The 23,958-nt window shown below is 40.7% G+C and overlaps 1 protein-coding gene across 1 annotated transcript in view; it reads left to right on the top strand.

The window, feature by feature from the left end:
* The window catches only part of efemp1 (EGF containing fibulin extracellular matrix protein 1), a 30,913-nt gene continuing 6,955 nt past the window's right edge, over positions 1–23,958 (top strand). The window contains exons 1-7 of the mRNA XM_073835254.1: positions 1–185; positions 647–734; positions 844–892; positions 1,007–1,294; positions 17,873–17,995; positions 18,571–18,690; positions 22,990–23,109. Coding sequence (XP_073691355.1) covers positions 654–734; positions 844–892; positions 1,007–1,294; positions 17,873–17,995; positions 18,571–18,690; positions 22,990–23,109 — 781 coding nt within the window. The 5' untranslated portion in view covers positions 1–185; positions 647–653. The remainder of the gene's footprint in view (positions 186–646; positions 735–843; positions 893–1,006; positions 1,295–17,872; positions 17,996–18,570; positions 18,691–22,989; positions 23,110–23,958) is intronic.

The raw sequence follows: 23,958 nt of genomic DNA on the forward strand, positions 1-23,958 counted from the left end.
CTCGAGCCCGAAATAAACACATCAAACTCTTGCAGCGGGAAACAACCTGTTCACCGCTCCCACATTCCTGCAGAGATGATGGCGTCGTGAAGTGTTCCTCGAACATCACTCATATTCCGACACAGACATCAAACTCTCATCACCCACAGGACTCAACTCCACACTCCCGACGCTTCTTACAGCAGGTGAGATGAGTTTTATAGCACGTTGTCTAGTATATCATACTCTACAGTACATGAATATTAAGTGTTCTATAAGCTTAATTTGGTCATTTTATTTTGCACAAACATGATTTATTAAATGTCATTTAATAAAAGTGAGTATTAAACCATGAAATCATAAAACAGAACCTGTGCAAAAACAGATAACATGTTATGTTTCAGTTGTGTTACTGTGTATTAACATAAGTTAAGTAGGCTGCTGGTTTGAACTAAACACATCTAAGTGTTTAATGGCTGCTTGTAATTGCATTTTAAATAGTTACATTTTCAGTAGCACTTCAAAACACATTTCTAGAGAGGTATGTGAACTGCATGAGCTCTGACTGGAGTTGAGCCAATGAAAGCAGAATGAAATGTTCTCGCATGTTCAGCAGTGATGTAACTACAGGTGCTATGTTGTTGCTTTGATTTGTTAACCCATGTAGGACCATCATGATGTTGGAAATCTACTTGGTAATGACAGTTGCTGCCAGTGCTGTTTCTCAAGAGGCAGAAGAGCCTGTGTCATATACGGCAAGCGTATTTACATAAAACTATACATTGAGTATATAGTTTTGTTATTGCAGCTCATATGTATTTTAAATTGACAGGTAAAACAAGTGTTTTTTTGTTTTCCTCACAGCAGTGCACAGAAGGCTATGAATATGATCCCATTAAAGAGGTATGCAAAGGTAATAAAATAATATTGTTATTATGACCAACAATTGTCCTTTTGCAAATTTTCAGATATCAGAGAAAGTGATTCTAAACCCTAATGACAATTTGCTCTCTGTGCTTATGAACAGATATTGATGAGTGCGCTCTTGTATCTGATGCCTGCAAAGGGGGCATGAAGTGCATAAACCACTATGGCGGCTACCTCTGCCTCCCTCAAAATGCCCAGATTTTTGTCACTAATGGAGACGAGTCATCCCAGCGCACAGACCCTAATCCCCAAACCCCCGTTAACCCACTGAACCCCACCAACCCACAGACCTCACAAACACGCACCGAGTCAAGCAACAGAGGTGTAGCAGCTGGGGCCACACAGTGCTTGCTGGGTTTTATACCGGATGAGCAAAACCACTGCCAAGGTAATCCATTTTTCTTAACACAACAACAGTATTTGTGGTAGCATTAGTCTCATTTATGGGCTGGGTAAGAGAACTTTCCAGATTTTATTTGAAACTTTCTAAACTTAAAAGTAAACGTGTCAAAAATGGTATTTTCCTAGCATTGAAAATGCATAAAAAGCCATAGCATAATATTATAATTTCAGTAAAGGTAAGTATTTTAGACAGATTTTTTTTTTTCTGTATGCAAACTGATATTCAGGGCCATGCACTGGTATTTCGAGTCATATGTACACAACTAAAAAAGGGTACTCATCTTATTTAAAACAATTATTTAAAAAATTTATGACATACTTGTCACGATGGCACCAGACATTACTGTCACTCCCTCAACTAGTTCACAGTCCCCTGAATACTGATCACCTGTGCCTCCACCTTGTCAGCACCCTCATCAGCTCCTGTATAAAAGCACACACAGCTCATTGTCTGGTATACTCGTTGGTATACAGACCACTTACCTGCCTACTTACCTCCTGCGATTCTCTCCTGTAATTATCTCCAGCATTCCCCCTGTGTCTCCAACATCCTCTATCGCATGTCTGCTCGTCCCAAGACTTCATACCCGATCCAATGATCTCCCTCTCCCCATCTGCTATTTCTATTAATATAACATCACTGTGTGTATTCCCCGCTAATCCTGTCTGGTATTTCCGTAACAGAAAAGCAGACCAAACACCGTAGTATGAGTACCATGAACTCATTTAAGGAGATTGTGGATGTGCTGTGACAGGTCTTAGCATCAACAATAACATCAATGACCACACCAGTCACTCCTTCAGCACCTGTTTGTTTGCCTTGGTGGAGGGAAACAACAGATTTTTTCTACAATGCTCACTGACCATCAAGATGCAGCCACAGAAATGTCCCACTCAGAAATCAGAGAGCTCCTTTGTCATCTCTCTGCTACCAAGGCAAGTGCTCCAGTCCGTGAAAACTATTTGGAACCAGGATAGCCCAGTCATTCAACAGCTTCAACATATCATCTCTATATACCCTGTCCGTGTTCCTCATCCTGTGCTGAGTTTCATTCATACTTCTAGTCCGCATGCATCTCCACTCACCACTAAAGTCACACTTACTGCTCGGGATATCTCTGTTTCAGTATACACCTTCCATGACTCTGGTTCAGCCAGCAACTTTATCTCGGGGGAGCTCTTCCACCAAAGTCAAATATCAATATAGTCGGTAACAGGAAGACCGCTCAGCCACTGTCATGTGCATTTCCATGTGGGACCCATTCACCTCCGGTTTGGCCAGCTTCATCAAGAATCCCTGGATTTTCTGGTTCTGGAGCAATCCATTGCTGACATAATCCCAGGGCATCCATTGATAATTAAACCCAAACCCATGTTAAACTGGAAAACAGGAGAAGTTCTGAAATGGGGTGAAGGCTGTTACCCTGAATGTTTGCCTCTTTTTTCACAAATTCTCCAGCAATCTGTGAAAGTCCATCGAGAGTCCAGTAGATCAACAATCAGTGGATATACTTCCCCAAGTCAAAATCTATCCATTATCTGTCTTGACCCAGATAGGTATTCTTTGTTGAAGTTAACGCCCCCACCACTGGCATAGGAGTGATGCTTTCCCAGCAGCAGGGGACTCCGGCCTTACTCCATCCATGTGCTTTCTCTACCAAAAAGGGTGAGCTTTGGCAGGAAAGAAATGATGATATCAGGAAAACAGAGCTGTTGGCCATCAAACTTGCCCTGGATGAATGGAGGCATTGGTTGGAGGGTTCCAGACATCCCTTCATGGTACTTACAGGTCATAAGAATCTTGAGTATCTCAGAGAAGTCAAGAGACTTAACCCCCTTGACAAGCTTGTTGGGCACTTTTTTAAACAGTTTTGACATAAATATTAGCTACAGACCAGGTTCAAAGAATGTTAAGGAACATACCGTCTGTTTTCTCCATGCCCCCGATGATTCTGCTGAAGCTACTGAGCCAGCTCTGCCTCCTGGTCATACCCATGTTCAGCACTCTCAGTGCACTCCTCTGATCTGTTCAGTGTACATATATCTATGGGCACTGGGCACCCAGGGGCCAGTGAAACCCTCTCACTGCTACAAGATTGCTTCTGGTGGCCAGGAATGGCAAAGGATGTGAGAAGGTTTATCCAAATATTTACCAAATGTGCCACCACCAAGGCTGTTCGTCATCTTCCATCTGGCAAGCTTCTGCCTCTGCCCAATCCTCTGCATCCATGGTCACACCTGGGGGTTGACTACATCACCGACTTCAGACAGTTACACATGCATTCTGGTTGTGGTGGACAGATTCTCCAAGGCCTACAGGATATAGTGGAAATAGTGTCTAATCGCGGTCCACAGTTTATCTTTAAAGTCTGAAAGGCCTTCTTCAAGCTTTTGGGTGTGACTGTTAGACTGTCAGGAATTTCCTGGATCTTGGATTCTGTCTGCCCATTTGGCTGTAGATGTCAGCCGGAATGCAAGATCCAGGAAATTCCTGCTGTTGACTACTAAGAGTGAGAGGATCTGGGACTGTGCTGACTGTGCTATTCTGTGTTCTATCCTGCGTGTGTCGCTGTTTCGCTGTTTCCCTTGTTTCCTGTTTGCCTTGCTGCAGAGTGGTCTGTGTTTGTAGCTCCCTGCAACTTCGTTTTTCTGTTGGATTCTCTATCTTATTGTTAATTCTGCTGTTTTAAATTGATAGATATAGCTTAACTTCCACCAAATTTCTGATATTATCCATCAAACTAATCTGACTAATTTGATCGTTTGCCTTATTCTATAATCGCGAGTGCAGCACGTTAGCCTTACATTTAGCCGGTTAACTTGCCGTTCACACTCATTCACGCTTTTAACTCTTGTTTTACTATCGTTAGCATTGCGTTAGCCGGTTAGCTTGCCATCCGCGGTCCATTCACTTTTTTTTCTCTCGTGTTTAATATCGTTAGTAAGTTACTCCTTTAGCCGGTTCCATTCCATTTTTTCTTCCCCTGATCAGTTCTTCAGGAATTCATCCAACAACAGTGGTAAGTTGGAATCATTCTACAATCACGGTGAGTAATGGCTTCTTCTCCTACTATTGTTGTCTGCACCGCTTGCCACATGTATAGCTTATCTATCTCTGTCAGCAGTGAGCCTTATACATGTAATAAATGCAGGAATATAGTCAGGCTGACAGAGAAGATTTCAGAACTAGAGTCACGCATCCAAACTTTAATAGAGGATAGTAAGAATGTGAGGGCCTTAGATACGGTTTTGGATGCGACTAGCTCAGAAAGCCCTGTACATTGTTCGGTTCCGGTAACAACGCCCGTGCAGCAGGGCAACTGGGTGACTGTTAGACGGCAGTCGCGGGTCAAAACACCGCTCTTCTGTTCCGATCAGAACATCAAACAGGTTCTCCCCACTCAGTGAAGCACCCACTGAGAAACCTGATGAAAGTGCTCTAGTAATTGGCGATTCTATTGTACGGAACGTGAAAATAGAGACTCCAGCCACCATAGTCCAATGTTTACCGGGAGCCAGAGCGCCTGACATCTTGGCAAATTTAAAAGTGCTGGCTAATGCTAAACGTAAATTCAGTAAGATTGTTATTCACGTCGGCACTAATGATGTTCGACTTCGCCAGTCGGAGATCACTAAAAATAATGTTAAAGAGGTGTGTGAACTTGCAAGTACGATGTCAGACACTGTAATATGCTCTGGTCCCCTCCCTGCTTACCGTGGTGACGAGATACACAGTAGATTGTCATCATTAAACGGCTGGATGTCAAAGTGGTGCCCGCGGAATAACATAGGTTTCATAGACAATTGGACAAGTTTCTGGGGCAGACCTGACCTGTTGAAAAGAGATGGTCTTCATCACTCCGGATGTGGAGCATCTCTTCTATCTGGAAATATGGCACATAGTCCTAGAGTTTGCACTTGACTAACTGGGGCCCAGGTCAGGAAGCAGACAGACTGGCTAAACCGACCGTCTGCTAGCCGCCTCACGTCACAGAAATCAGTTAATTCTCAGCACATAGAAACCCTTTCACCTAGATATCACACTATAGAGACTGTGTCTGTTCCCCGAGCAAGAAAATACAAAAAATGCCTGAATCAAATCAAGACTAACAATTTAATTGATGTTCAACAAATAAAAAATATATATAATACAGAGAAACACAATTGATGAAGCTTGGCTTATTGGATATCAGGTCCCTTTCTACGAAAGCACGTTTTGTAAATGATATGATCACTGATCATAACCTAGATGTGCTCGGTTTGACAGAAACCTGGCTAAAACCAACTCCCCAAGATTACTGTTATAATAGTGGGGCTGCTTAAGTCCATTTTTGAGCCGAATCGTTCACTTCATGGTACAAGCACCAAATTTGGTACAAATGATGTCCAGGACATACCTTCTAATAAAAGTACGTTGCCCAGCTGAAAATCCAAGAGGGCCGCCAGTTTTCAAGATGGCCGCCTCGTCAAACGCCAAAAAAAGGTTTTCGAGGTAGAACTTGAATTAACAGAAGAATGTTAATGATCCAAGCATCAAAATGAATGTATTATGACTGGAATAACTCGATGGTGTCAATTGAATTCCAATATGGCCACCAATTTTCAAGATAATGGCTATTAAATGACTAAAAAGTAGCGTTTTCGCGTTTTTTCTTCAGTTTTCTGCAATGATCTTAAGTGAAAATCTGCAGAATTCTGAGGGATGTGTTTTTTGTGTGAATCATTTGTGAAAATGTGTCCAAACTTTTGACTGTCACTCACCACACACACACACACACGCACACACACACACACACACACATACAGCAACACAAGCGTTCTTTACTGAAATAAAAGTACTAATTTAGCAATATAAATGATAATTCATTAAAATTCTGTGGTCAACATTTATTGGTTAGTAATTTTTTATAAGAGTGATGTCAAAGCACAACCAGGGCACACTGGTGACATCACTGCTGTGAGACTCAGCATGGGGTTCAGTGTCAGCTTGTAGTGTACTAACTGTAGTTGTAGTTTACTAACTGTTGTAGTGGTGTACTCACTGTAGTTGTAGTATACTTTAGTGTCCCAAATGCTATCTAATAAGCCCCTGTATAGACTCAACTAGAAGTTTAGTTAGTTGTAGTATTGTAGTTAGATAGCCGCACCTGAATTGACAGGATGTGCCAGCGCGGGATAGCCGAGCCAAGGGTAACGGGGCTTTAGTTACCTGGATGGTGTACAGATCGCACGGGATTTATGGCACTGGATGAACGATCGGGCTAGGGCTTCTGGACCAGAAGTTAGCCAGTTAGTCAACCAGTATGAGTTGGCATCTGAGGTCAATGAAGCAACTGAAGATATCAGGCATCATGAGCAGACTCGTCAGTCTCAGAAGTCCTTCACTGACTAGGTCCAGAGGTTGTTTGCTGTGATGAAGGATCTGGGTAATCCTTTTCAGGAAGAGTCCAAAGATCTGCTCACATTGGACACAAAAAACATTGCACATCCCAGTGCTGCTGAGCTTGTAAGAACTCACTTTGAGAAAGGTCAAGTTGCCTTCAGAGACTTTTTCAATGGTCTGGGTGATGAGACTTCCTTCTATAGGCCGATTAAAAAGAACAAAGTTGACTTCTTTCGCCAAGAAGCAGCTTCAGCTTGCAGTGACATGAAGAAGCAGGTACTCAAAGATGACTGTCGCCTGTTCTCACAGCTCTTTATATCCTGCCAATCACGAGAGTGTGACCTGCTTGAGTTCTTTAAGCATGAGAATCAGTCTTTCCCTGCAGCACTGAGCGACACAGGGAAACTCTACTACGGCCAGAAGTCTCAGCTTGCAAACATTTTGGAAGCTACCATTTCTCCTCCTGACAAACAACCAGAATGTGGTGCTATTATCATTGATGGTTCCTCTCTTGTGTATTCATTGTCTCCAAAGACATCAAAGACCTTTGAGGAATATGCTGTCCAAGATGTAGTTCCAAAGATCCAGGCATACTCATCAAAGTATGAGCGAACAGACATAATTTTTGATGTCTACTGGACTTCAAGCCTGAAGGTTGAAACAAGGTCAAACAGAGGTAAGGGAGGTCGACGTAGAGTGACCGACAAAACCAAACTACCGCCCAACTGGAAAAGCTTCTTGCGAGACAATGAAAACAAGACTGAACTCTTTGGGTTCCTAGCAGAGAAGATAGTGACCTTGTGTCCTGACAATGTCGTAGTTGTGACCAAAGGAGAGCAGGCTCTTTCAAACAAACCCATCAGCCTTGAAGGTTTAAGTCCTTGCAACCACGAAGAAGCTGACTCCAGAATCTTCACACATGCTCTTCATGCAGCCAAGCAACAGATAAAGTCTGTGTTGATTAAGGCATGCGACACAGATATTCTTGTGTTTGCAGTCAATGTTTTTGCGACTCTTCAGGATGCAGGCTTGGAAAAGATCTGGATAGAATTTGGCCAGGGTCAGTCCATTAGGTGGTTGCCAATTCATGATATGGTGGTGAATCTTGGCCCAGAGAAATCCAGTGGCATGCTGTTCTTCCATGCCTTCACTGGCTGCGATGTTGTGTCAGCTTTCCGTGGTAAAAGCAAGAAAAGTGCATGGCAAGCATGGGAGGTTTGCCCTGAAGTTAGTCCTGTCTTCAAAAAGCTCAGCCAATACCCACCTATCATAGAAGATGCAGACCTCAACATCCTTGAGAAGTTTGTCATCACCATGTATGACAAGCAAAGTACTACATGCAAGGTTGATGAGGCAAGACTGGACTTGTTTGCTCGGAAGCAAAGGTCTTATGATGCCATTCCACCAACAAGCGCATCCCTCGTTCAGCATGTGAAACGGTCTGCTTTCCAAGCTGCCTGCATATGGGGCCAAGCAACAGTGTGCAAAATGCAAACTGAAAGTCCTGCCAACTGGGGCTGGCAAAAAGATGGTCAGATCTGGCAAGTTCTCTGGACAACCCTTCCACCCATTGCTCAGACTTGTGAGCAGTTGACAAAATGTGGCTGCAAGACTGAATGCCAAGGACGATGCAAATGCTATCGCTTTGGCCTGAAGTGCACACAGTTGTGTGCCTGTGCATGTGAGGGCTAAGAAAATAGAACAACCAAGTTTAAGTTGAATGTTTGAGTTGGATATTTGTATTATTATTTTTTAAGTTATGTTGATTCAAGTTCTGGATCGTAAAACATGCAGCCTATGCTTTGACACCTTTTCTGTGTTTTTATACCGTTATCTAAAAATTAAAAAAAAAAAAAAAAAAAATAGCCTATACAAAAAAAAAAAAAAAATGGGGGAGACAAAGACAGCCTCTACGTGGCCTCCCCTACAAGTAGCTTACAGGTCCAAAAGCTTTAAGTGAAACTAATGTCTTTGTTTGTGAGTGTTTTTTTTCATTTAATTCGCATTGTATCATCATAATATTCAATAATTTTGATTTTCTAAATGCAGAGTTGTATTTCTCATGTGCAAAACACATATTTCAATGTATAAACCATCAGAATAGGACTATTCAATCAAAATATAGTTCAAACGCTGTTTCAAACCACTTCGAATGGCGGCCATCTTGAAAAATGGTGGCCACTTTGTTTGTTCAAGTGGGCAACGTACTTTTATGAGATAGTAGGTCCAAAAGCACTTGTGTACCAAATTTGGCGCTTGTACCACAAAGTGAACGATTTTTCATTAATGTGCTCCACTATAAACATGAACCGCGTCTAAAGGGTAAAGGGGGAGGTGTTTCTACTATGTATAGCAATATTCTCAAAGTCTCTCAGAGAAATGGCTTCAAATATAACTCGTTTGAAGTAATGGTGCTTCATACAGCATTATCCAGAGAAACAAGTGTTAATGATAAATCCCCCGTGACGTTTGTACTGGCTACTGTTTACAGGCCACCAGGGCACCATACAGACTTTATTAAAGAATTTGCTGATTTTCTATCCGAGTTAGTGTTGGCCGCAGATAAAGTCTTAATAGTGGGTGATTTTAACATCCATGTTGATAATGAAAAAGATGCATTAGGAACAGCATTTATAGACATTCTGAACTCTATTGGGGTTAAACAACATGTGTCAGGACCTACTCATTGCCGAAATCATACTCTAGATTTAATACTGTCACATGGAATTGATGTTAATGGTGTTAAAATTCTGCAGCAAAGCGATGATATCTCAGATCATTATCTAGTCTCTTGTATACTCCATATAGCTAAAACTGTAAATTCAACTCCTTGCTACAAGTATGGTAGAACCATCACTTCCACTAAAAAAGACTGCTTTGTAAGTAATCTTCCTGACTTATCTGAATTTTTCAGCATATCCAATAGCTCAGAAAAACTTGATGATGTAATAGAAACTATGGACTCTGTCTTGTCTAGCACTTGCTCAGTTGCTCCAGTGCGCTTAAAAAAGATTAAGAAAAACAGTGTAACACCGTGGTATAACGATCACACTCGCGCCCTAAAGAGAAAAGCACGGAAAATGGAACGCAGCTGGAGGAAAACAAAACTAGAGGTTTTTCGTACTGCTTGGCGTGAATGTAACTTATCTTATAGAAAAGCATTAAAAACTGCCAGATCGGATTACTTTTCGTCTCTTAGAAGAAAACAAACATAACCCTAGGTTTTTGTTCAATACCATGGTTAAATTAACGAAAACTATAGCAGCAACAGGTGCAGACATTTCCCAACAGCACAGCAGTAATGACTTTATGAACTATTTTACTTCCAAGATAGACACTATTAGAGATAAAATTGTAACCATACAGCCGCCCGCTACAGTATCGCATCAGATAATGCGCTGTAGATCTCCTGAGGAACAATTCCACTCATTCTCTATTATAGGAGAGGAAGAATTGTATAAACTTGTTAAATCATCTAAACCCACAACATGTATGTTAGACCCTATTCCATCTAATCTACTAAAGAAGGTACTTCCAGTCATAGATCCTCTTCTGAATATTATTAATTCGTCACTATCGTTAGGATATGTCCCCAAAACCTTCAAACTGGCTGTTATTAAGCCACTCATTAAAAAACACAACTTGACCCCACTGAATTAATTAATTACAGACCAATTTCGAATCTGCCTTTTCTGTCAAAGATACTAGAAAAGGTAATATCCTCACAATTATGCTCCTTCTTCGAGAAAAATGGTATCTGTGAGGATTTCCAGTCAGGACCATATCATAGCACTGAGACTGCTCTTATTAGAGTTACAAATGACCTGCTCTTGTCAACCGATCGTGGTTGCATCTCTCTATTAGTGCTACTGGATCTTAGTGCTGCATTTGATGCTATTGACCACAACATTCTTTTAAATAGACTTGAAAATTATGTAGGCATTAATGGTAGTGCACTGGCATGGTTCAAATCGTACTTATCTGACCGTCATCAGTTTGTGGCAATAAATGAAGAGGTGTCATTTAAATCGCAAGTGCAGTATGGAGTGCCTCAAGGCTCAGTACTAGGGCCATTACTTTTTACACTTTACATGTTACCCTTGGGAGATATCATCAGGAAACATGGTGTTAGCTTTCATTGTTACGCTGATGATACTCAGCTCTATATTTCTTCACGGCCCGGCGAAACATACCAATTTGAAAAACTAACAGAATGCATAGCTGATATTAAACAATGGATGGCGAATGACTTCCTACTGTTAAATTCTGAAAAAAACAGAGGTGTTGATTATTGGACCTATAACCTCCACAAGTAATAACCTAAAACACAGTCTAATACTAGATGGCTGCTCTGTAAATTCGTCATCATCAGTTAGGAACCTAGGTGTCCTACTCGATAGTAATCTCTCCTTTGAAAGCCACATTTCTAGCATTTGCAAAACCACATTTTTCCATCTTAAAAATATATCGAAATTACGACCTATGCTGTCAATGTCAAATGCCGAAACATTAATTCATGCGTTCGTGACCTCAAGGGTAGATTATTGTAATGCTTTATTGGGTGGTTGTTCTGCACGCTTAATAAACAAACTCCAGCTGCTCCAAAATGCAGCAGCAAAAGTTCTGACTAGAACCAGAAAGTATGACCATATTAGCCCGGTTCTGTCAACACTGCACTGGCTCCCTATAAAACATTGTATAGATTTTAAAATCTTGCTAATTACTTATAAAGCCCTCAATGGTTTAGCTCCTCAGTACTTGAGCGAGCTCCTATCGCATTATAGTCCCTCACGTCCGCTGCGTTCTCAAAATTCTGGCAATTTGATAATACCTAGAATACCAAAATCAACTGGCGGTGGCAGATCATTTTATTATCTAGCACCTAAACTCTGGAACAATCTACCTAACACTGTTCGGGAGGCAGACACACTCTGTCAGTTTAAATCTAGATTAAAGATACAGTTGCTCCAGTGCGCTTAAAAAAGATTAAGAAAAACAGTGTAACACCGTGGTATAACGATCACACTCGCGCCCTAAAGAGAAAAGCACGGAAAATGGAACGCAGCTGGAGGAAAACAAAACTAGAGGTTTTTCGTACTGCTTGGCGTGAATGTAACTTATCTTATAGAAAAGCATTAAAAACTGCCAGATCGGATTACTTTTCGTCTCTTAGAAGAAAACAAACATAACCCTAGGTTTTTGTTCAATACCATGGTTAAATTAACGAAAACTATAGCAGCAACAGGTGCAGACATTTCCCAACAGCACAGCAGTAATGACTTTATGAACTATTTTACTTCCAAGATAGACACTATTAGAGATAAAATTGTAACCATACAGCCGCCCGCTACAGTATCGCATCAGATAATGCGCTGTAGATCTCCTGAGGAACAATTCCACTCATTCTCTATTATAGGAGAGGAAGAATTGTATAAACTTGTTAAATCATCTAAACCCACAACATGTATGTTAGACCCTATTCCATCTAATCTACTAAAGGAGGTACTTCCAGTCATAGATCCTTAGCTGAATATTATTAATTCGTCACTATCGTTAGGATATGTCCCCAAAACCTTCAAACTGGCTGTTATTAAGCCACTCATTAAAAAAACACAACTTGACCCCACTGAATTAATTAATTACAGACCAATTTCGAATCTGCCTTTTCTGTCAAAGATACTAGAAAAGGTAATATCCTCACAATTATGCTCCTTCTTCGAGAAAAATGGTATCTGTGAGGATTTCCAGTCAGGACCATATCATAGCACTGAGACTGCTCTTATTAGAGTTACAAATGACCTGCTCTTGTCAACCGATCGTGGTTGCATCTCTATATTAGTGCTACTGGATCTTAGTGCTGCATTTGATGCTATTGACCACAACATTCTTTTAAATAGACTTGAAAATTATGTAGGCATTAATGGTAGTGCACTGGCATGGTTCAAATCGTACTTATCTGACCGTCATCAGTTTGTGGCAATAAATGAAGAGGTATCATTTAAATCGCAAGTGCAGTATGGAGTGCCTCAAGGCTCAGTACTAGGGCCATTACTTTTTACACTTTACATGTTACCCTTGGGAGATATCATCAGGAAACATGGTGTTAGCTTTCATTGTTACGCTGATGATACTCAGCTCTATATTTCTTCACGGCCCGGCGAAACATACCAATTTGAAAAACTAACAGAATGCATAGCTGATATTAAACAATGGATGGCGAATGACTTCCTACTGTTAAATTCTGAAAAAAACAGAGGTGTTGATTATTGGACCTATAACCTCCATAAGTAATAACCTAAAACACAGTCTAATACTAGATGGCTGCTCTGTAAATTCGTCATCATCAGTTAGGAACCTAGGTGTCCTACTCGATAGTAATCTCTCCTTTGAAAGCCACATTTCTAGCATTTGCAAAACCACATTTTTCCATCTTAAAAATATATCGAAATTACGACCTATGCTGTCAATGTCAAATGCCGAAACATTAATTCATGCGTTCATGACCTCAAGGGTAGATTATTGTAATGCTTTATTGGGTGGTTGTTCTGCACGCTTGATAAACAAACTCCAGCTGCTCCAAAATGCAGTAGCAAAAGTTCTGACTAGAACCAGAAAGTATGACCATATTAGCCCGGTTCTGTCAACACTGCACTGGCTCCCTATAAAACATTGTATAGATTTTAAAATCTTGCTAATTACTTATAAAGCCCTCAATGGTTTAGCTCCTCAGTACTTGAGCGAGCTCCTATCGCATTATAGTCCTTCACGTCCGCTGCGTTCTCAAAATTCTGGCAATTTGATAATACCTAGAATATCAAAATCAACTGGCGGTGGCAGATCATTTTATTATCTAGCACCTAAACTCTGGAACAATCTACCTAACACTGTTCGGGAGGCAGACACACTCTGTCAGTTTAAATCTAGATTAAAGACACATATCTTTAACCTGGCTTACACATAAAAACACTAACACATTCCTATAATTCAAATCCGTTAAAGGATTGTTAGGCTGCATTAATTAGGTCAACCGGAACCGAAAACACTTCCCATAACACCTGATGTACCCGTGGCATCGTAAAAAGAATGGCATCTACGCTAATATTAGTCTGTTTCATTGTTATTCCGAGGTCACCGTAGCCACCAGACCCAGCCTGTATCCGGATCAGATGGTCACTGCAGTCCCCCGGATTCAGTCCGTACCCAGCTCAGATCATGGATCACCACCTGGAGATGACTTCTATAGCCCTGAATGTCAACCAGATGAGCTCCAGAGACGGATCATCAATGAAGACCTCGCCACTTAGACGGCCATCTGCGCTACTCCACAGGAACCTGATGAGTTCTCTACAATTGGATATTGTTACAAACTGCTGGTTTCGTCTGGCCAGAGGAGAACTGGTCCCCCGACTGAGCCTGGTTTCTCCCAAGGTTTTTTTCTCCATTTCTGTCACCTGTGGAGTTTTGGTTCCTTGCCGCTGTCGCCTCTGGCTTGCTTAGTTGGGGACACTTTCCAGCGTTATCCTATACTTTTTGAACCGAGCTGGACGATGATATCACTGAATTCATTGATGAACTGCCTTTAACTGAAAATTGATTGTTTACAATAATGCGTTACTTACACACTATTGTGCTGTTTAAATACTGTGCAGTTGCTTTGACACAATCTGTATTGTTAAAAGCGCTATATAAATGAAGGTGACTTGACTTGACTGACAGAAGAGCCATGCTGATGTCCAGTGGACTAACACTCTATTCTTCAACCCGGGCAGTAAGTGTGGCTCTCGATGAGGGACATCAAGCTGCATCTGCTCATTTGTTAGATTAACCTGCCACCAGCTCCAACTGCCTGCACATTACAGAATTTAGTCATCCTGTCAAGTATCATTACACAAGCCTTACCATAACCCTGTTTCTAATCCTTCCACAGAGCCTGCCCCCCCCCCTCCCCCATCTCAATGTCAGGATTCTTGGTCCTCAGGAACAGGCCATAAAGGCTCCACCATTACTCCCTCACTCAGTTCACAATCTCCTGAATACTGATCACCTGCACCTCATCAGCTCCTGTATCAAAGCACATACTTCTCCCAGGCTTATTGTCTGGTCTACTAGTTGGTATACAGACCACTTACTTGCATGCTTACCTTCTGCGATTCGCTCCTGCGGATACTTCCAGCATTCCTGTTGTGTCTCCAACGGCCTCCATTGTGTGTCTACTCGTCTAAGTCTTCATCCCAAAGACGTGTGTGCACTCAAGCAAATCCACGATCTCCCTCTTTATCTGCATTTTCTCAGTTTATAAAATCTCTGTGTGTAATGTCCACAAATCCTGTCTCCAAGTCTGGTACTTCCATAACAATACTGTAGATCGTCATTATTCATTTATTCATGCATTCATTTATTAATTTATTGAATACTTGTGTACTAATGCAGATGGTTAATACTCAATGGAAAATGACCAGTTCCCAGAGACAGTGATCTTTAGAATTCATTATTTCTACATATAGCCTATCACAAGAACAGGCAGCAACAAATAGCTTAACTTCCAGGTTTTTTTTTTTTTTTTTTACCTTTATAAGGAGATACTTAGAATAATAAGACACTATAGAGCTGTTACCTAACAAATTATCAACAAATTCTTTACACTGCAGAGGTGGCAATCTTAAGTGGCATTTACTGTAGATGCATTTACACAGACTTTAATGCAGCTCAGAGGTGGCATGAATGTGTTTAAATTGCAGTTACAATTGCAGATAAGATTAGGGTTGGGCTGATAGACGATGCCATCGCCCATCACCGATGGCTGATAGACATCACAATATTGAGATGGCATGTTTGGTGGTTGGTTACAGACATTCCTCAAAATGTCGTTTTTTATTCTGAACAGAAAAGTGTGAGAGAACATCTCAGGCCACAGATGTAACCATGGTTCCCTGAGAGGGGAACGAGACTATGGAAAGTGCCTTTGCATGACTTGGCGTCTGAAGCAACTCCAATCATGATTGGCTTCGTGCCACTCGTGACGTGTGATGGCAGACCATGGAAGCTACAAATGACAGTTGGAACATAACATGTTCCACTGGGGAAACCATGTTTTAATTCATAACCTGAGACATTCCCCTTAAAGGAACCTGCATTGTGTCCAAATCATGATGCAATGGGGAACAAAATGGGCACTGTGCCATACTGTGAAATGCCTGTCCTAGTATGCACAACTGAGCACAAAAGTACTCGAGAGCCTGGTGTAGAAGGGAGGCCCAGACAATGAGCCTGTAAGTGCCACGAAGGAACAGAGTTCTCAAATGATGTTTCCCCAAAGACTTATCACCTAACAGTGCTTAGAAGGCAGCTCTGACCACCACATAAACCTTAAGCATGGAAAGTGATAGACCCACAGAGAAACGATTCTGGAGGAACTCCAGCAGTGAAGCAACTGGGCAGTTAACTGGGACCAATCGTGGTTCCCTGCACCATAAGGTGAAAACCCCCCACTTAAAAGAGAATGATTCCTTCATGGCGGGAGCTCTAGTGTTTAAGATACGTAGTTTCTACATCTCTGGCAGGGAGTGATATATAAGAAGTACTTTTGAGCTAGAAATTCAGCCATCATTGTTAATGTGCCAAGAGAGAAGATGCTGCCTCCATAGACCTTGAGACCTCAGGACCAACTCCCAGCCTGTGAGTGAAGTATCTGTCATTAGCGTCTTGCAATAACACAATGCCTCCAGCACAGGTCCCTGGGACAGAAACTAAGGTTTCTTCTACATCACCAAGGAACGAAGGCATATGTGCATCACATTTATCATACAGAATGGGTTTTCCTTCAGCTGAAATCAGTCAGTTATTGATAAAATTTGGTAAATGGATGGCCTGGAGTTTCAAAGGAGCCAGTGCTGCATTCATGTACTTCATGAAGGTGTGAGGGGTGTGAGATAGTGCTATTGTTATGCTTCTCCTCTGAAAGCAAACCTAAGGAACTTACTGTATGCCCTTTTCTATTGTATGCAGGACCCACTGAGAGACATTTGTTAGAGGCTTTCCAGTTTCCAAAAAGGATATAAGCCTTTTGAGGCTGGGATCTTGATGCCCTGAAGGAGAGTGTTGCTGCCTGTTTGAGGAGCTGGATGTAGGTGGCTGGGGTTGCCCCCTGGCAGCAGCCCTGGGAACGGCAGGGAATGAACCTTTGGAAGTCTGACGATTTAGCCTCCTGGAATCTCTTGACGACCAAACTGACACTGAAGAGGCCAGAAGGAGACAGCGGGGCATAAAAGAGGAAGGTTTTATTTGTCCTTGATGCCTGATAGATTGAGCCAATGATGTCTCTATGGCCACCAATGCTGACATGGAGCAGCCTATGACTCAGGCTGTCTCCTTGGTGGGCCATAAATACAGGTCGGTAGCCCAATGCCAATCATAACTGGATAACATCAACATCAGGGTCTCACTCGGGGTGGAAGGAGGCTTGGATCAGGCTTCTGGATCCTATCCTAAGTGTGAGTGCTGGGGAGCATGGGAGAACATCAGAGCCATATTGCCTCTGGGATCAGAGCAATTTGATCAGCAGCTGCTCACAATGTGCACCACTTTGAAAGCTGACAATGCATGCTTTGCTCCTAAGTAGTGTGCACACAAATTATGAATACCTACCTGTGATGTAACGTGGGCAGGGAGGTATACACAATCTAAACTTTTTCTCACTCACCATAGTAACAGTAACAGTAATAGTAATGTGCATCATAAATGCAAACAGGAAGAGATCATGGATTTGAACAGGAAATAGACTTCAAGAATGGACTTGTTTCTGGACCAGGTCTTTGCTCTCGAGAGGGTGGAGAAGGCCATGTAATGTTGGGATTTGAACCAGTGGTGCAATTGTTGGTTCATCATGCAGTGACAAGGAACCTGAAAAGGACATTTAATTCAGTAAATCTGGTTGAATCCAGCAGTCTGTATTTACACTTTGGACTTTGGGTTCCATGTAGAGTGATTACCAAATTAATGTTCCTCTCTTCATGTTTTAATTAATTATTTCATGATACTTGTCAATGACTTGCTCCCATTAACTGCATTTGGATTTATGGCTTAAATATAATACAAATTTAATGTGATAAATTACTGATTTGCTAGCTTGCTTTAACCATGGTATGCATTGACCAGTCTGTGTGATTGTCTGTGTTTGGGCAGATGTTGATGAATGCTCTCAAGGCCTACACAGCTGCAGTGCAGACCAGATCTGCTACAACACCAGAGGCTCCTACAACTGTCAATGTCTTTCTGGATACCAGAAACATGGAGAACAGTGTGTGGGTGAGTTCACACTGAAATCTAGTCATCAAAGCATCCTACTAATATAACTCTAGTTGGGAGGGGGCCACTTTCAGTGACCTTCCCTAGTATCTATTATGTCGTTCGCATTGAATATAAAAACTTTTATAAAACAACATTATGCTTATATTGCTCATGTAAATAGTATGTTTATAATAGTGAAATAAATAAAGATGATAACTGGCTTTAATTCATGCACTGAAATTAAAATTCTAGGACAAGTAAATAAATAAAGCATTTACTGGATATTTTTCATAGCTGTTATTACTAAGTGTTGGGTAACAATAGTTCTTAGCATTTCTGTCAGGCTTTCCTATATGACGAGCCTTTAAATTCCCTATACTCCCTATGATGATTTTTTTTTAAATAAAACACTGTCAGATACATTAATACTTGTCTTCACTATCTTTCATATCAGACTTGGTCAATTAAGAAAATAATCTTCATCCATGAAAAAAAAAATTTCTATTACCCTGTAAATGTGAAAAGAATCATATATATATATATATATATATACTGTAAGCTTATTCAAGCACTGTTTGTAAACCTCTTTGCAGATAGAAATGAATGTATGCTATCACACTACTGCATGCACAGATGTGTGAACACTGCTGGCTCTTATTACTGTGAGTGTAAAGATGGCTACCAGCTCGCCAGCAACAACCACAGCTGTGTAGGTGAGTCAAAAACCTAACCTTCCTTCCTATCTGCACAGCTTTGCACGAGAGTGTATTTAATGGAATTCAGTGGATATCCTTAAGTATCTTTCTCTAAACTTCTGTTTTGCATTTGCACTCACCCTCTGGTGGTCAAGGCCTGTACTTTGCAACATATACTGTATTTTTAAAGTACACATCTCTCTTTGTAAGTAGCACATTACATTGAGCCAATTAATTAAAACATTGCAAGGTGTTAAAGGGGATTGTTGTACTTAATCTGAAACATTTTAATGTCATATAGCAGTTTTTAAGAGCTATATTGACTGTAGAAGAATCATTATTGGGCAACATACAGGAAGCTTCTTATATTTAGAGTAGTATTCATTATCTTTTTACTCTTGTTATCACTCTTAATACAATAAAGTGAAATAGATGTCAGTACGATATAAGGGCAAGAATGCCTAGCTGATAGAGTCTGTCATGTTAGCATGCTTCACAGTTCTGCCAAGAATTTGATTTCAAATATTTAACAAAGGAATTTAAAAGATCTCATAGGGCGGACAGAAGTAAGAGGAGCTTCAGATGAAAGGTGAATCTGTTAGCACAACATATTTCAAAAGCACAGAGACCAGTTGGAGTCAATCCCAGGGTTTAGTGAAACAGGCAAATGCAGCGCCCACCCTCTGTGTTGATGTAGGGGGATCTTTCAAAGGTGTAATCTGCAACTCCACATTGTTCAGCTGTTTTGAGGACACTAAGTAATGTGAAATTTTAGTCTGATACCTAACTTCTGAATCAAAGCTTGAAGATCTTTGCCAGTAAAAGATGTTCTTTGATCAACAACATGATAAGAAATTCCTCGGCGAGGAAAGGTTTCTTGCAAAAGTATTTTTACACTTGCACTCCATGGAGATTGAAGAACATACTGATAAGAACAGCTCTTAGGACCAGTACAAGCACATCGAATATGTTGTAGGTCTGTCTGCAGGGAAGGATTTTATTAAGTCTCATGATGAACAAAATAATTTTTCTTTTACACGCAGCTTGACTAATGCATGTGGTGCCCAACTGTAACTAAAAGATGTGGAAATTAGAAGTACACTCAAGAATGACTGTGTATTTACAACTGTTATGCTCCATTACAGCATATGTGGATACCTGCTTATATTTAAAAATACAATCGTTTGTAGCTTCAAAATGATAATGCTCTTGTGCTCAAAGCAGGGTCCATAGAGAAATTGTTTACGTTTGGATTAATTGTTTAAGTTGGAATAACTTGACTGGCCTGCACACCCTCTCACCCAACATTAATGCCGGACCTGATGCTAATAATATGGTACTAATATGCATACTAGTTAATAGTTAAAATGTGTTCTCTAAACAAAAACTAAGAGTTTTTGGACAAAACCCAAATGTGACATTAACCCCTCCTGGCACCATATACTTACTGGGCATCAGAGGAGTAGGAAACCACCATGATGGAATCATCGAAGAAGACCACAGTTGAGCTGGAGGGATGGAAACCATGGCAAAACCTCAGGAACAGCAGACCAGAGCGGAGTCAGGGAATCGGAAGAAACCCCAATGAAGCCAGAAGGATGGAGGACTAGGGTGGAGCCAATGGATCAGAGAGACATAGTGGAGTCCCATAGGCTTTGGCCATGATTTAGAAGGCCGAGGTAGATCTGGTGATCCAGCTGACATGTGGACAGGTCCATGTCAATGAGTCAATGGCTTCAGGAGATACTGAGTGATAGGTGTAGACTCTTCAAGAGTCAATGTGGCAGGCACTGGCTCTGAGATGGGCTGAACTTCTGGCTGGGGGTCTTTGGCAGGTGTGTGAACAGGTGTGAAAAGTTCAGAAGACGGCTGGAGTGGATTCAGGATGTCAAGACCATTATCTACCTAACTGTAATGTCAGCTCTACAAATTTACACAATGTCAAGGATCATTGATGGCCAACCCTGATTTTAATAGTTCGTTAAGTCTAGCTCAAAAAGACACAAGTCCACTGTTGGGATAATGAACTTACTATGAAAGGACCTAAAACCCTGTGAGGAGATCAATTTTCTAGGTCAATTGTTCTGTAACATGGTGAATAGTGGTCTGTCTCTGTGTATTTTGGCATGCATTTTGAACAGTCTAAACACTCTCTATTGGCTGTGTGTAGGTATGCAAATATAAGTTGAAAAGCAGGTAGGAAATCCTTGGACTAGACGAACATTTGAGCTTGAGCTCCCCACGGAGGAGACGCATATAAAATACCCACTTTAATTATTAATTGCTATCAGGATGTAAAGAGACTTTCAATCAGTGTAACAACAAATATTTCTGAAAAAAAAGCGTACTCTTCCTTAAACTTAGCAAAACAAGTCCTTGCAAAGGACAACTGAATACTTACTCTCAGTCTCAGACATCATGCCCACGGACCGCTGGCTGGATGTCTGATGCATACGGCACACATAGATGGAGACACTTAAGGAGTTTCAAAGTCGTCATCGGATTGGTTAAATTATACAGGATTTCCTGGACGTTCCACTTAGAAACAAAGATGCTGTGATGCTAACCCCCCTCACGAAAGAAGATAGTCATCGTGTTTACAACTGTACAAAAGTTTACAATTGTGGCGACATTTCCGCATCCAAAAACACGACGCGGCACAAAACACATATGGCCTCTTGGGCCTTGGCCATTCAAAGTGGCTTCAGTCTGAATGTCTGGCTACATGAGACTACTGAATACTGGGCTATATATACTAGGGGTGCAACGGTTCTTGGTAAAAAAAAATCTAACCGTATGGTTCTCCACACATGGTTCGGCACTCACCAGGACTGCGGTTCAACTTGAATCTGACAACGCATCTGTCATATGTTTTAAATAACAACACGTAAAACAAACAGGTTAGGCTAATGCATGTTTCTGTTGATGGATGCGCATTCTGGCCTCCCAATACGTTACAACAACAGCGATGCTGGAATATGAGCAGTCATTATTCCGTCGTCTCCCGGGTGCTGATAGCGCTTGTGTGCAGGTGAGACCTGAACAGCACACATTGCTATCTGGATTGAAACTAAACTCATTTTATCTTTGCCAGTTTCAACATTTAAGAGCCATAAGACGCAAACTCACGAGCGCAGTGAGAAGATCTGTGTGTGCGCACATCGGAAGTGCGCAAATCCGCGCCTCAGAACGCGCGCAAATACTAAGCTCTTTTATTGTGTTTCAATAGACAAATTCACACAAAAAATTTTATCAAAATTCCCTTCTTGGCTAGTATCCTAACAGACATAGCCAGCTAAACGTTAAGTATCAGTGCATTCTCTTAAATTGAAGCAATTTCTTAATATTTATCAAACAGCAACAAGGAAATCACTCACTGCTCGTGATTAAATAGCTTTTGTAACCTTAATAAAGATTAAGCTTCAATTTATACTGTAAAATATGGAATGCTTTTTTACATTTGATCGTTTTATTCAGTTTCTGTACCTAAGAACTAATGTTAGACCTACTTAAAAAAATGAAAAATCACTGTTTATTTTATTTGTATCTTTACTCTATTGTATTTATTTGTGCTGTTGATTGTAGTTAGATTATTCTAATTTCTTTACTTTTTAATGAAAATTCAGGAACAGTTCCAACAGGAATAGAACGAAATACAAACTAAGAGTTCTTGGGCTATCACTGAGTATTAACTTTTTGTTTATTGCATAAAATGTGGCATTTGCAATTGTCTCCTTAATCAGGAAAAACTATTGCTTGCTTGTAACAATATTTTATGATATAAATATTTTTTTGTCCCCATTTCTTGATTTTTATTTGCATTGTGAAATGCATACCTTCATAGTAAAAGCATGTGCTGTCAACGCATGTTTTATTTTGTGTTTTGTAAAGTAAGTGACATCCTCTATAACAGGGTTCCTCAAATCTTGCCCTGGAGGGCCAGTGCCCTGCAGAGTTTAGCTCCAGCCCTAATCAAACACACCTGAGCAAGCTCATCAAGGTCTTCAGAATCCTTAGAAAATCACAGGTAAGTGAGTATGAGCTAAACTCTGCAGGGCCCTCCAGGACCGAATTTGAGGAACATCTACAATGTCAGCTCACACATATTAAAACAACAATTACAGTAGTGTTGTAGACAGTTAATATTGCACACCCCTACCTGATGCTTTGACTAGTTTTGGACTTTTTTTGTTGTTGGAGAATATATAGATGAACTAACTGCCCATATAAATTGTATGTTAGGGTTAGGCAATATTACACTTGTAGAAATATTACATGTATAATTGTAACTGTGCATGGGTTTGGCTTGTGTTTCAGATGTGAATGAGTGTGATTTGACTCAGCCGTGCCAACATCAGTGTGTCAACCTCCTGGGCTCATATTTCTGTCAGTGTGATCAGGGTTATGAACTTGCGCCGGATTCAGTCTCTTGTGTGGGTAAGTGCTAATGCTGGATGTTTCTGTGCTTGGTTTGTGTGCACTTACTACATGCCAAGTGTAATAGTTTGTGCACACTGCTAGCAGTGCAACAGGCTCAGTGCTAAACATATAATAATGAGAGCGGTCAAAAGATTTGAAAGAAATTGTTTCGGTTAGAAAGAATGATGAGTGAACACCAGAATTTCAAATCAACAGCCTAAGAGGGTGCAATGACCAATTACAAATATACAAAAATGGTCCTTTTAGTGATTACAGTGTTGTAATAAAGTATTCATAAATTCTTTATGTTAGTTGTTTATTATGTTTCTTTGCATTCTAGCAGAAAGAGCATATTCATTACTTGACTTGTGCTTAATTTTATATGTATGTGATTTGTTTCTGTGATAATTCACCTGCTAGCAAAGCTCTTTCCAGTGCTCATTCTAGGGCTGTGCAATTAATCAAAATTCTGTTTTAATTAAAATTTCGTCTTCAAACGGTTATGAAAATACAATAATCGAGATAAAGCTATTATTGCTCTCGATTCCGCCCCTTTTGTGCGCTTTCGCTCCACTATAAAAGCCCAATTTCACATGCAAATCAGTAAATTCATGTCATGTGATGCATAAAATGGGACATGCTTGATTTATTAATGTTTATTTGATGTGGTGTTTTTAAAAGCACGAAAGAGAAATTGCGCTGTTCTGTGTATGCACTGTGAACACGGACAAGCAAAGTGAACTTTTAGCTTAAGATGCGTACCTAAACGCTTAAATACATGCAAATATATGTCAAAATGCGGCGTTTGGTGATTATTGGTGTAAAACTTTGTCAGTTATGTCTGGAATGAATGTAAACAGTTAAGAA

The sequence above is a fragment of the Garra rufa genome, chromosome 2, assembly GCF_049309525.1.
Source record: "Garra rufa chromosome 2, GarRuf1.0, whole genome shotgun sequence".
NCBI lineage: Eukaryota > Metazoa > Chordata > Actinopteri > Cypriniformes > Cyprinidae > Garra > Garra rufa.